Source organism: Coloeus monedula (genome assembly GCF_965178545.1).
Source record: "Coloeus monedula genome assembly, chromosome: 2".
Lineage (NCBI taxonomy): Eukaryota > Metazoa > Chordata > Aves > Passeriformes > Corvidae > Coloeus > Coloeus monedula.
In genome coordinates, this window is record NC_138782.1 from 27,170,461 (window position 1) to 27,184,822 (window position 14,362).

Consider the following 14,362-nt stretch of genomic DNA (forward strand, 5'->3'; position numbering starts at 1 on the left):
GTTTTGTACAGTATATTAACTTCTAAAATAAATTCTGTATTCCAAATGTTTGTGTTGCAAATAAAACAGTCTCTAAAAAGTACCAGCGGGGAGGAACCACACCAAATTGATATATACAGAATTTAGGAAAAACAATGATCTTTGAAGTGTTTCTGGATTTTAAGTGTGTCTTTACTTTCTTCAGATTTCCTTTATTCTCATTTCTGCCTGGGATATTCCGCATGCCCCTTTTGGCTTTCCTGATCTGAATTTCAGATATGACCACATGGTGCTTGGTGCATTTGAAGCAGTGTTTGGTTTGTGTAGGCCAGCCCATTTCTGCCTTCATCCAAATAGTTCTGAAATCTAATATTCCCTTGATGGGTATCTCTTGTATGTAATGTGGTACTTTAAAATAAGAATGAATTAATTAGCCTCTAAACCTGGTTGGAAGAGCTGTGCTGTGACACATGGCTGGTATTGTTCAAATGAGTCATCTGTGTGAGTTTGTCCTCTGTGCACAGAGCTGTCGATTCTCCCTAACTGCTGTTTTACTCCTCACTTTTATCTTCAGTGTGTGGCCTCATGCCTTATCTATCTCACACTGTTCAAAGCCTGCTGTGAACACAGAGCTGTTATTCTTTGGTCAGTCCTGTCCTCCGTGTTTGTTGCTGAAGTCAGAGTGACTGGCCATCACAACCCTATGAGATGCAGTAGCAATTTGCTGTCTGTGAAATGGGGATGTGACGCAGAGGGGCTCAAAAGTGACCGCTGATTTTTGGATGCTTAATGTGAGATTAGCCCAGGGATCTTTCTCAGGGCATGTCACGGTTCAGAGGGGAAAAGGACAAGTCTAGTACTTCAAAGGGGGAAGGGACAAAACTCTCCTCTGAGCAAGACCTTGGAAATAAAACAGGCACACAAAAAGACACAGTTAGTGGGAAAGGGCGAAACGTTGGGTTCGAGTAAAATGCCTTGTATTTCACTGGCATTCTGTGGAAGAGGCAGGTCTGGGAGCTAATGGCCAGGCTAGTGTTCAGCTCTGAAAATAGAAGAGCCTTTGCTCCCCCTTGTCTTCTTTGCAATCCCCTCCCACATTCACTGCATAGTTTTAAACTTCTGCAGTGAGTGAAGTGGGCATCTGACAGACAACAGCCTTCTTCACATATACACTCTTGATTCATCCCTGGAGAGAGTCTGTAATGTCCACTGGATGTGGCAAATGTTCTACAGAGTGAGCAGTATCAGAAACTTAATAGCTGTACCATAGAGCATATACTGGAAGGTATTCTAAGATAGAAGGGGCAGCTGAAATGAAACTGAAAATTTTGATTTTTTTTTTTTAATCCTTAGAATCACAACCCTTAAATAACTTAATAATTCTTTTATGACATCATGGCAGTAGAGAAACTGACCTCTATCAGACCATATTCTTGCCTGCCTTAGTGTCCCAGGTCTCCCGGGTCCAGCTGCCTAGGTTAAGGTTTCATGAATATATATCACTGGATGTTTGTCCTGAATACTCAGGCTGCTGCTGTGTGATACCAGGTCCACAACTGAGAGCTTTTTGTTGTTCATGTGGACCTTTGGATACATCTATAAAACCTTACATTCTTCAATATTGCTTTTTTCTAGGTCAGCCAAGCCTTCGAGAAGCTATCTCGATGTCATGTATAACTAATGGGAGTACAGGAAGCAGGAAAACTAGCCACAGCTCATCTGTTTCTGTTGCCAGAAAAGAAACACTTTCATCTGCTGCAAAAAGGTACCGAATTGTTACTAAAACTCAAACTTTGAGATATTCAAAAAACCCAAAACCGAACAGAGCAGGAGTTTGATTTTTGTCTCTGTGCAGCACTTAGCAGAGCTGCCTGAACTCCAGTAAGGCACAGATAAACTTTGGAGATTTACCATGTTGTTGGGATGTGTACAAAAGAGTTCTAAAAAGAATTCAAAAATGGAGAGTATTTCTCTAGTGTGTAGTGTCCAAAATTAATTCTCACTGAGGGAATAGGAAAATGTATTTCCAGTACAAATGGAAAATTTTTCCTTCTGGTATTCATATGCTTATTTTTTTGTTGTTGTTTTTTTTGTCCTTCCTTCCCTCAAGGAAATTAAAGGGCAAAAGTGACTTCATTGTCTGGAGTGTAAATAGTAGGCAATAGCAAAATAGCTGTGAGACAATAGTGAATTGTGCAAGATAAAGGTTTACATTTTTGGGTAGAAAATCTAACCCAAAATATGGCTACTTAGTCCTTATGAAGAATGTCTGTATCAGATCTCAAATGTGAAGAAATAACATTGCTTGAGTAATTTGTAAGTTGAATGAGCTAAGAACCTAACAATAGTGGTTTTCCTCCATGTAGTACTTTCAGCTTCTTACAGTAAACAAAGCATTTGCTTAACTGCTTGTTTCTGTGGGTCTGTTAGACAGACATGACTTCTTGAGCAGTAGGTTTTGTACCTATTCTTGTTTGTTGTGAAGAACAGGCTGCCAGATATAGCCACGGGGCAGAGAATACTCTAATGTGTAACTCTGGTAAGTTATGTGAACAAATTCTTGGCCTCCCTAGAGTACTCTGGTAGCTCCAGTGGCTGGTTTATCTTCTAGAGTGGATGTAAATACTGTGCTGTACAACAAGACAGGGAAATTATATACTTCAGAGAATAAAAATGCTGCATGCAAATATAAACTGTATGAGAACAAACCAGAAGAAGCTTTAGTGCCCCTTGGAAAGCGAGTGTAGTGCCGCACCCTTTGCTCTTCTACATTGTGTAACATTGCATACCTTTCTTTTTATTGGATTCTTATATTTACTGTTCAACAATAAATCAGGCAGTGATCAGTGCATATCTCTATCTGCTAGTGCGACAGGCACAGGGACAAAAGACATTCCTGCAGGAAGGTATTTCTTAGTTAGCACTTTTCCATTAATCTTAGCCCTGTGGCTTTTGGCACTTTGATGAGAGCCAGTCCGGTTCCTGTGGTGTTCAGCTCGCATTTGTGCTGAATCACCTTCTTGATTCATTGGCTGCTCAACACTTGACTACATAAGAAGAGCAGAGTGGAGTGGCTGGCATCCCTTTCATCTGAGTTAAGGTCTTTAAAAGGAGACCTGGATAGGCCAAGAGAGAAAATCTTCATATGCAGAGGGCAGCTCTCCCTGGACCCCCGAATAACTGTCCAGGGGAGGTGTTGGTGCTTCCAGTGCAGCTGAAGACACGCGACTCCCTTGGTCAAGAAATGTTTTAGAAAGGTCTAGGAAGGTTCTGTTTCCAGCAGTTCTTTCACTGTCATGTCTTTATTCCTTAAATTTATTTGGTATTTGGAAGAAATAAAACTTGCCCTTTTGTAAAATTACCAGCTCAAGAAAGGTGAAAGGAAACGTAAGTAAATGTCAACAGTAGTCCCATCTCCTTACAAAGGTAGGGTAACCATGTTTTTTTTTAACACTTGTCGTGGTGAAAAGGAGGGAGGCCAAAGGAGACTGGAATGTTTCACCCCAGCTTCTCCAGGCCCTTCTTCAGGCCGAAGCTTGAACTGGTGCAGCAGGTGGGCATGGTCATCTGTTGATAGAGAATTAACCTTTAGGTTCTGAATGGACTCCAAAGCCTGCCTATGGCTTTTCACGTTCTGACTCTATGCAGCCATACACCTAGCCAAAATAACTAGAAGGCCTACTTGTGTACAAACCGTTGCTGGTGTTGAAGTTTAGTGTGTGAATTTCTTCTATGAATGAGCAGTTTCATTTCCTGGACTGTTTCATCTTGTTCTATGAACCTGAACACTGAGATCATGGAAATGATCGGCTGCTTCAGTAGTTCCACAGCAGCAGGATGTCTCATGTCAACAATGGCATGCTAAAATACCAGCAATCACTGCAATCAGAGCCCAGGAATGTTCCCTGAACAGCAGGTAGATGATGTCCCATTAACAGAGATGAAGTCATGGATGTGTTGAGAAAATTTCAACCCTATAGTCTGGACTAGAAACAGGTTTATACTTTGTCCAAACAAACAAAAACCAACCAACCAATGACTGTCAGAGACCTGTTTGATCATTTTCCTTAAGACTAAGCATTCTTTTGAAGACAGCATCTGATAACAATAGCCTTGATATTTCAGAGTGACCACCATCCACAGTAGATGCCAGTGTGTTGTGGTCCAAAGGATGAAACATTGTATTAAGTGAAATTAGAGAAGCTGCAAAATTAGGACAGATAGTAATAGCTCTCAACTACTCAGTTGTAGACTGAAGAAATGCCTCATCAAATTGGGTTTTGGAAAGAATTTTTGGATGCATTAAATGACTGCTTCCCAGAACAACTAGTCTTTAGAAACCCACAGGAAAAAATGCTGGTTTTGATTTGTTTTCAACAGTTACACAAGACCTACTAGAAGAGGTATTAGTGGGAGAGCCACTCTGTGCTAGCCAGTCATAATACAATTAAACTGAAGATTTTAGCAGAAATCAGCAAACCAAATAAATTCAGAATAAAGATATTCAGTACTCAGACTGCCACATATCTACATGATTTCCTACCAAATTGAAATGGCAGTCAAAAAAAGAAGCCTACTTGCAACCTGGTGGTAGATAAAAGCACTTTGTAGAATCCAAGGTATATCTTGTGCTACAACCCAGAGTGAAACCAGAGTGGTCCAGAGATTCTCATGGCCCAATGAAAAAGGAGTGAACCTAATGGCAAAGAAGTGAAATGGATAATCCACAGTAACAAGCTCAGTGAAAAAATTCCCACACTGAAACTGTGGTTTCTAGGAGACGGATGAGATGAGCTAAATGAGTTTGGGTAGGAACACAGGAAATATGAGACTGTATAAAGAAATATAAGACTGCTCTCAGCAGGTGGCATTCACCTGAGCCTGCCACGAGAGCGCAGAGGTGAATTGCAGAATTGCTGATGTGTCATTGTAAATAGGACATTACAAAAAATGGGGGGGTGTACCTGTTGTAGTAGGGATAGAGAGGACTTCTGTTTTCTTCGCTGAAAAGAGATTCCAACAATTTATTTCACTATACTGCATTTCTTGCAACAGACTGCAAAAAATGTAGTGTGCTTTGCATCCAGCAATGCAAGCTAAGTCTTCTGATTAAAAAATAATAATAAATTTCCATGCTACCAGTTAATTAAGGACTTTTGGCTATAAATTATTAATCAAAACCCCAATCAGTTCTCCAAGCTTTGTTCTCTATGATCACATATATGCCCTCAAGAAATGTGAAAGCTGCTTGTTTTGTTTTCATCTGATTTTTTTGAAAAGAAAATGTCACTCTGATGGATTATATTGACATTTTAAACTAGTTAGTATGTTTCACAGTTGAAATCCTGAGTGATCCTTACAAATGTGTCTGGGTTTCATATTCATGTTTTGACCTGTTTTTCAATGCTTTTCTTCTCTGAAAGCAGTTGGAAAAGTTGAACTCATGTAAATCTCAGTGGTAGATGATACACTTCAACTGAAATAACAAAAGATACAAAAAGAGGTTTTTAAGAATATGTTAAAATTGGATGCCCATTTTTATTTATTTTGAATGTTGCTTTACTGTTTGCTTCGTGTTTGGGGAAAAGGTGAATGGAAATACAAATAATTAAGGTCATACAAGGATTCGAGGCGGGGGGAAATTGTTGTGAGGGAACAGAAATCAGGATTCTCGTGTTCAGAAAGATACTTTCTTTTTTACTTTGCAGGTTACTTTTACCCTAAGAGAAATATCTTTCTATTACATTTTTAGCTGATGTTTGTATCTTGCTTTATTTCTTCACTGAGAAATCTTATCTTTGAAGATTTAGTTTTTTTACCTTAAAAAAGAAACAGGCCATGCACTTGAGAGTACTCTTCTGTTTCAGGTCCTGGTATTGTTTGTGTGATTCAGTATATTACAAAGTATGTGATTTCATAGAAGAGCCTTCTAATTAATCTTTCTGTTTACATAGTGAACCTTTGGTTTGGTTCTTAATAGATTTAAGGTTGCTGATGACATGTATTTAAATCTATTTCACATATTAACCTTATAAATACAGCACTATGAAAATAAAGATGTGTTCTTAGCTGACATGGCTGAAGGCATTAAAGAAGTGGTGAGACAATCTGATATTAGTCAACTACAGATCAAAATAGCCATTTCCTTTGACCTCTTGTGCAGCCAGGGAGAGTCCAGGGACCAGCACCAGCATTCCAGGGTTTTGGTGGCAGCTCAAAGACAGTAGCATGTACGTCCACAAATACAGTTTCATGGTGGACTTACCCTAATGGTAGACAACACAAGTCACAGTCCTGCCTTTCACTTGTACTGAGCCTTGGCTGGCAGCGCAACAAGGTGGTCAGTGAGCTCTGAACCAGAGGGTGTTTTTTTCCTGAGGGACTGCAGACTTGTGGAGCATCAATTTGTGTCAGCTTTGAATGCTGTAGGAGCACCCATGAATGAAGGACACACTCAAATCAAAGTTGTATTCATTTTAAAATCATAGTAAATGTAGTACAACTGAAATATGCAAATAATCTTTCATGCCTCTCTCACTGTTTTTTATTGTTGGAGCTAGTGGATAAACCTTATTTCAGTAAAATGCTAACGTGAAGAGACTGAGTAAATAATCAAAGTGTTCTTTTGGTGATTGTTTACAGTAAGTTGTTAAATGCCTCTTCCATCTTTTCACAGAGGACATTTTCTCCCACCTTGCTAATTTATTTGCTTGTTCTCTTTTTTCCCTCCTTATGTTACACTTTATTTTACAGCGGTACAGAAAAAAAGAAGGAAAAACCTCCAGGACAAAAAGAAAAAAAAGAGGACTCTCATTCTAATGATCAAAGTGCACAAACTCAAGCATCACCTTCTCCCCAGCCCTCCTCACAGACTCTCCAAACACACAGGCAAACTCCAGAAAGCAAGAGTTCTGCTCCAGCTAAAAGGTTTTCACAGTACCACAGTACAGAACTAGAAAATGATTGTAATGATACTGAGTTCATATTTGACAACAAGTCATGTGAAATAGTTCTAATCTCATGATCAACTTAAGGTTTGATTCTTTTTCTGCTAGAGAAGATGCATTCAATATGCATTGCAGCAGAACAAATACATAAAAATGCATGTTTTTCTTTGAATACATTTTTAAGATTACAGAGGTTTTTTGTTCTCGGATTAAAATCCTAATACAGTAGATTACCTCTAATCAGCCATGGTTCTAAAATATTAAATGATCACCCTGACTTGATCCTTCTCAAATACACTTCATAGATTTTGTGTAGATGAATTATGGAGTGTATTTTCCACTTGACCATTTATTACATCTCATAACAGTATTTTTTAAGTACACTAGTATTTATCACTGCAACCCTTGGTTCAGAAATTTTTGCTCTCAAATTATTCTATAAAGTGACTGCAGTTTTGTTTTTGTTGGCTTTTTTTTTATTTCATGGCCCTTCCCTTTTAAATTCCTGCTAGGTTGCAGGATGGCTCACTTTGATTCTTTACATGAGTGAAGTTCTGGTTTTATGCCCAGATCATAGAACTGCTTGACTTGAGTAAATGCAGAAGTTTATTTTAGAGATACTAGATTGCTTTTTGAAGTCAAAAAAATGGATTTTAAGATTTGGGTGATATCTTCTGAGTTTCTAAACTATGCAGATCGCTTGGCGTGGTTTCTTTTTGGTTTGGTTTTTTTTTTTTTTTTTGGTTGTTGTTGTTGTTGTTTTGGTTTTTTGGTGGTTTTTTTTTTTTGGTGGGTTTTTTATTGCTGTTGGTTTGGTTTTTTTAATTAATTATTTATTGTCACCTTACTGTTTTGGAAGGTGTAAAATTTTTTTTTACTCTCTGGCATTTAGAGACTGAAACAAAATGAAAATGAAATTTGTTATTCCAAAATTAACTGTAGTTCACAAGATTGTTGTCTTGCATTGCTTGAATTCACAGCTCTAATAAGTATTTAAACTTCCACTTGACTGGTGCATGTTATAACACTGCATAAAGGCTCTGTCTCCATGTCTTGCACAAACCTGTAAGTTGTCTGAAGCTGAACTTGCGGCCTGTTGTTCTCTTGCCCGGTATCTCGCTGTAAAGATGTCTGAAGTCTTGCTTACTAATCTTTTGCAGTGTGGGGAAAAAATAAATGCCTTTTTTAGTCTCCTAAGGGTTTAACTGGATTTGATTAACTTGTTTGTCGCAGGACCTTTGAGCCTCTTGAGGTGCTGTGGAAGGAGCTTGCCTTTTCTAAGGTTGCATTTCAGGACTTAACTCCTGCAAAAAGCATTTCTGACAGGATGAAGTGTGATACTATTAGCAGGACATGTGCAAACTCTAAATCAGCTGGTTGAAGGATAATTTGGGCTAGATGACTTTTTGAACATGTATTCCATAGTTAAGGCGTACATGAAATTATTGAACATGAAATTTGCAAGTTCTCATTAGTGTAAATTGGCTGCAATAAGATTGCTGAAAAATTACATCAGAATTCGTGGATTTAATTGTCTGTAGTATCAGGCCAAACCTAGCTTGTCTTACTCATGCAAGAGGTTTGCAGACATTTGTTTCAAAAAGATTAAAGCCATTAATGTGATTTAGTAGGTGCTAACTGCAAAGCTTCCATATGAAACTATAGCCTGATAGAACTGTTCTGCCTCAGAAATCAATGTGCTAAAGCTGGTGAACAGTTAATCAGGGAAAAAAATTACATTGTTATCTACTTAATTGATTTTTAAATATATTTTATTCTTTAAGGCGTATATGCTTAGCCTCATTTTTTCCACTATTGTAATTTGTTAGTGATGTAGTAATGAAGTACAGAGTTATTTTGTTCAAGTCTCTATGTAATAGCATTTGGAAATGGAAAAGAATAGATAAAACACGTGGCAATTGTCTTGCTCAATTGCTTTCATTCATCCAGTTAGAACTTTTTGACTAATCTTTTTTCTCTGTTTCATGCTGCAGTTTGAAGGAAGATTTAGCTCTGCTTTTGTCTCCTGCTGCTTGATCTGTCCGTTGCATAAAAGTTCCAGTTATTGTTACATTATTATCTTGTAATTGTAAAATATTTTTTTGTTTCTTCTAGCATAAAGAAATCCTTGACTGTTGAAAAACCTCACAGTGCTTGGGAGAGTTCAGATGACAGTCGTAACAAGCTGATGAGAGTAGCATCAACATCTAAATTAATATCAAAGGTGGCAAAGAATGCAGACAAGTATGTATTGGTTTGGTACATAAAAGTAAGCAAACTTTAGAATGGAAGTATTACGAAATCACACAGTTCTAGTGATCTTACTGGTGTATATGCTAGGACCTTTTGCATCTTTGTTTTTACAAAATTTTGGGTACTTATACAACCTGCCAGTTTGGTGCTCCAGGTGCCTGTGGAATTTTAAGATTATTATAAAGTAATTCTTGTGTAAATGTTTTAATATTGCCTGATTGGATTAGCAGAATTATGACATTTTATGGCTTAATGCCAGTGATGTCAAACCTCCAACTGTTTTTTTTCCTAATTAAAGCTGATTTGAAAATGCAAGTGTATTTCCTTGGAGTCAGTTTCTGGATTTCATGTAGTGTATGTTGCCAAAGTAGACTGTAACAGTGGGAATATACTTCTTTGATTTCAGATGGGTCTCTCAGTTTAACTGTTTAGCAGGTTCCTGATTGCAGGTTCTAGACAATAGGTAGGGATCTTGTTTTCAGTGTCACCTTCAGCAGGTGATGTGCTGTAGTCAACCATTCCTCTCATCCCCTTCCTCAGCAGCAGGTTTTCTTGGTTTGTGGTCTCCAGTGAAGGCCTTTGGGGGTGAATAGCTCAGTAGTTACTCCTGCTCCTGTCAGCACAGGGGCAAGAGTTTGCTTTTTTTACCTCATGTTGTTGACCCCCCTTGTGACCCACTCTTGTCCTCAGTACTCTCTGCCAGTTGGGCTTCCCGCTTTGTATTCACACACTTCGTTTCTCTTTTGTGATTTGGTTGAAATTTTGCTGAAATTGTTGTGTTGATTTTTTTGACTGACCCCTCTCCTATTTGCCAATATCCCCCCATTATGCTGGCAGCTTCTTCCAGCTTGGTGTTGTCTGCAGATTCCTAGATCTGCTTGTTAATTGTCATTCAAATAGCCCTTAACTGGTCCAAGGCAGAACTACCTGAAAATCCCTCCCATTCTGACAAACAAAGCACTTCAGACCTTTCAGAGTAATTGCCAGTCTTTTTATGATTATGTCTGTAGTTTTCTCCCTCACTTGCATATAAGACTGTCAAATACATAGTCAAGAGTGGTGCAAGTGCGTTCCTTCTTCCCTAGGAATGGGAGGAACAAAAACAAATGTTGGGTGTGGATATCGGCACATTTACTAAAAGCTTTGTGCTTAGCCTGAAGAGTTCTGCAGAGCAGTGGAGTGCTCTGTGTGAGGGAACTATGCATTACATATTTTGCAAGTATTTCCTTTCCTTTTATAATTGGTTTTCACTGTTGGCATTTAAAAGCCATTTGGCAATTTAGATTGTAGCAGGGTGCTGCGGGATAATATTTGGGAATGACAGAACCCTCTGCCTTGATTTTTTTGCTGGGGTTTTTGCTATGCTGCAAAAGTACCTTTCATGGTGTGATACGTATTTCAAATTTGCTAAAAGTAAAAAATAAGTTTTACTTTTACTGACATTTTATATATTTGTTCAGACATGGTCAAAATAGACCAGTATTTTATTCCATTTTTCTGTGAGTATGCTTATTTCTGAGAGACCTTAAATGTTGCCCTTCTACAGTCTCTAATGCAGAAAACAGGTATATACCAAAAGTGTGGACAAGAAATGATTAGTTTTAATTATTGTTAGAGAAAGTTGTTCATAACTTGAAGCTGTTGTATCTTAACTATATTTGGCAAAAACAGAGCTTCAAATGTGAATTGTAGACCATCACCTGGTTGAAGACTGGGTGTTTTATTGTTGTGCACCTTGTTCTTATGCTCGGATTTGTAGCAGAGGCACTGTTTGCATACAAGGACACATGTTAATACTCATTTCTTACTTGCATTCTGCGTGCCACATTTCCATAAGAACTGGTTGGTATTGTGCAAAGGCATATTGTTATACTGCATTTATTGTTCCCAATTAAGAAACATTGGCCTCATCTGCTTGAAGCTATGGATTCTTGTGCAAGGGAATAGAATTCAGCCCCTAATGTGGGCCCCAGGGTAGAAATGTTTTACATACGCTTTACACTATCAGCTCAGGATATGAACTTTGTTTATGCAGCTCAGTCTTCAAGTCAGCGCCGAGCTGTAAATCAGTCTGATAAAGCAGTAAGAAGTAAGAGGGTTCCCACGGCAGCTCGTCATTCAGTGGTTTTCAGGCAAGACTGGGAATCCACTTTTTGTTTTTCATTTGGCAGTGTGGTAAAGGGTGATTCCACCAGCAGCCAGAGATGACTTTCCTCATGCATATGCTTGACCCTTTGTCACTGTTACAAAAATTTGACCTCCATCCAGCTAAAAATACTGGATGCCACTCATATCTTTCTGCTGAATTTCAAATTAATTCAAGAGGGTGTTTCATGCAATACATTCTCCTATCAAGGAGTGTTATTCCATTAAGAAGTAGATCTGATGCTGGAAATTAGTATTTCTTCCCTCTTCACCAAAAAATAAAAAAAGACTGAGGGTTTTTTATGAGTAACTAATTTCTTGTTCTGGTAAGAAGAGATGTCTCAACTTCAGTCTGTTGAAGACTTTGTGTTGCACATCCAGTAATGCTGTAGGGATCTGGTTTAAATGAAACTGCAACTTGCTTACATTTAATCCATGTGTCCAATAGAGTTAATTCCTAGAAAAATTTGTGCTGTTGTATGCTGACAGCTTATTTTGACAGGTGCTAAATGCTTTGCATGCAGGCCTGAGGATGTTTGGCAGCTTAAAACATTTGGCTATTACAAGTTCTTACTCTCAAAATGGAATTTTCCGTGCACAAGGAACATGCCCTCCGTAATTTATTTTTCAAAGCTTTTTGTATTTTGTAATTATCAGAGTAATTCTTAGAAGCCCTTGCCATAGGGCCAAAGACTTCAAGTTACTTGAAAGATACAGTGAACTGCATAGAATGAGTAAAAAATGCACTACAATGATCAAGATTAGCTGTTGAGCATCCTATACTACAGTTACACTGTACACAGAATCTGATGAGATTGCCAAATGCAATAATGAGTAAAAACTAGATGGTATTGCCTTGATAAGCATTTTGCATATTATTAATGATAATATTTTGAATTTTTCCCCAGGCACAAAGATGTCATTGTCAGCCAAGGTAAGTAAAACCATTTATTTTTAAATATTGGATGAAGTTGAAAATATTTGCTTTTGATTGAATAGTACATCCTGTAAATGAATATGTTGGGACATAGGCATATGAAACAGGGGTTTAGAGGTAAAATGGCGTTATCAGCTCTAAGAGTTCATTTGGCAAAAAGTTACTTCAGACATGTATATGAATCTTTGAAATTACGGAGAAGTACCTCATCAGATTGGATCTTTAGTAAGAACAGAAATTTTCAGTAGGTGGGTGGTGGGAGGATTTGCTTTACAAACCCTTTTTAAAAATTATTTTCTCAGTATGTATGCGCATAGAGAGCGGTTATGAAAACAAAAATCTCAAGTTTTGACCTATGTGCCAGTCTTCATCCAAGCAGGTGTGAGTGAGACTTTAGAAATAGTTTTAAGATATTTTATTTCTGTCCCATAACCAGCAAAAATGTCAACTCGTGAAAAAAACAGCCAAGGTAAGAATTAAGCTATGCCCTTTGGTTGCTTTCTTCTAATTTAGCACTCTCACAAATCTTTTATTTGGCTTTTCACCATCAAAGAGTATCAGTGCATATTCTCTTAATATTTCAGCTCTTTATATGCATGTGCACATTGCAATCTATATGGGGATTATTTGGGGATAGTTAAAATAAATTACAGCACACATAATTTCCTTGGAGAGGAATATGTGTTCAAATGGAAGTCTTGCATTGTTGCCTAAGATATCAGAGTACTAAGAACTGCCAACTAAAAGATTTGTTTTATCTCAGCTTTCTGTCTTGCCAATATTACAACATATAAATGCTGATTAGACAAGAACAGGGACTGGAGGTTTTAATACAGTCTCCTGAAATGAAAAATGAGTCTCTTCTGAAGTCTGTGTCTTTGCACCAATGAATCTTGCGTTCTGTGGCTACCTGCTGCTGCTGGCTTGTTCTGTAAGGAAAAGGAGCCATCTATCTGATCTGGTGGGATGTGACAACAAAAGAAGTCCACTTCTGGTGTTGCAAAACTACTCTGCTTTGATGTCCTGCAAACTGTACTGAAGCATGCAGTTTCAAAACTAAAGCATGTAACCCAAGTGCATGCTGTACACAACAGATCTATGTACAGGGGTTTTGTCTCGTGCTTTTTTTCTGCTAATTAACATATCTGTAGTCTTCAGATTCTGTGCTCCCAGCAAGTTTACATTATTTACAGTTTGATTGCTTTTGGTTCCTTAAAACAAGAAAAAAAAAACCCTCAGATTTTTTTGAAAGTTAATGTACGAATTGTTGGAATGAAAGCAAAAATCAACTTGAATACAATTGCTTTATCTTTTTCTAGTTCACAGAGAAATTACAGGTATAAAAATATTCTGAATTGATGCTTACCAAGAAACGTCTTCAGAGACAAGATGTGTGAAAGAGAATGAATAAGTATCAAGAACAAAGAAGAAATGTTTCTTTAGGCCACAGTGCTTAACACCAGCTGTGGAACAGTACATGTGTGCAGCAGTAGTTACTGTAAAAGGAAAGCTAATCAGTAGTGGCCAGACCAGCTGCAATTTAGCTTTGCAAGTTTTTGAATAAAACTGTTCTGTTAAAAATATCTTTTCTAGTAAAAATAGCTTTTCTCAAAACAAAGTTGTGTATAGCTAAAATACCTTCAGTACTAATTATTTCCTTACAGCGTGCTTCTACAACTCTGCGTGGTCTGCCAAAAATGGACCATCCTGAAGTTCTCTCATTCTGGGAACTGTAACTTCAGTAGCCTCGATGTGTTCCCTGCTATCTACTGTGTTATTATGCTGAGGATGTGATGAATGGGCACCTTCCAAGTGTGTCATGCCACAGTCTGTCCTGAGCCTAATTGGAATGAAAGAGAAACGTGATGCAGATAGCAGGGCCCCACATATATGGGAGGTGGAGGGAAAGTCTTGTCATAGAAAATGCATTTGCTCCATTTTAAACACGTGGAGTTGCAAAACTGCCTCTAACATGGATGCATTTGCAGTCAGAGAATTCAAAGTTGTTTTTTTTTTAAATGTGGACCATTGAATATATATTTTTGACAGGTTTTAGAGTATGTCTGTGTGTCTCTGTGTGTGTGACTGTGGTAGCTTTTGT

General features: G+C 37.9%; 1 protein-coding gene across 3 annotated transcripts in view; it reads left to right on the plus strand.

The window, feature by feature from the left end:
- Positions 1 to 14,362, plus strand: part of EML4 (EMAP like 4) — a 149,167-nt gene that overhangs the window by 88,209 nt on the left and 46,596 nt on the right. For all 3 annotated transcript variants that reach the window (XR_014227270.1, XM_082301222.1, XM_082301221.1), the window contains exons 3-7: positions 1,615 to 1,744; positions 6,733 to 6,906; positions 9,042 to 9,170; positions 12,233 to 12,258; positions 12,698 to 12,730. Coding sequence is in view for 2 of the 3 variants with exons in the window: in XM_082301222.1 (XP_082157348.1) it covers positions 1,615 to 1,744; positions 6,733 to 6,906; positions 9,042 to 9,170; positions 12,233 to 12,258; positions 12,698 to 12,730 (492 nt within the window). In the remaining variant the exon portion in view is untranslated. The remainder of the gene's footprint in view (positions 1 to 1,614; positions 1,745 to 6,732; positions 6,907 to 9,041; positions 9,171 to 12,232; positions 12,259 to 12,697; positions 12,731 to 14,362) is intronic.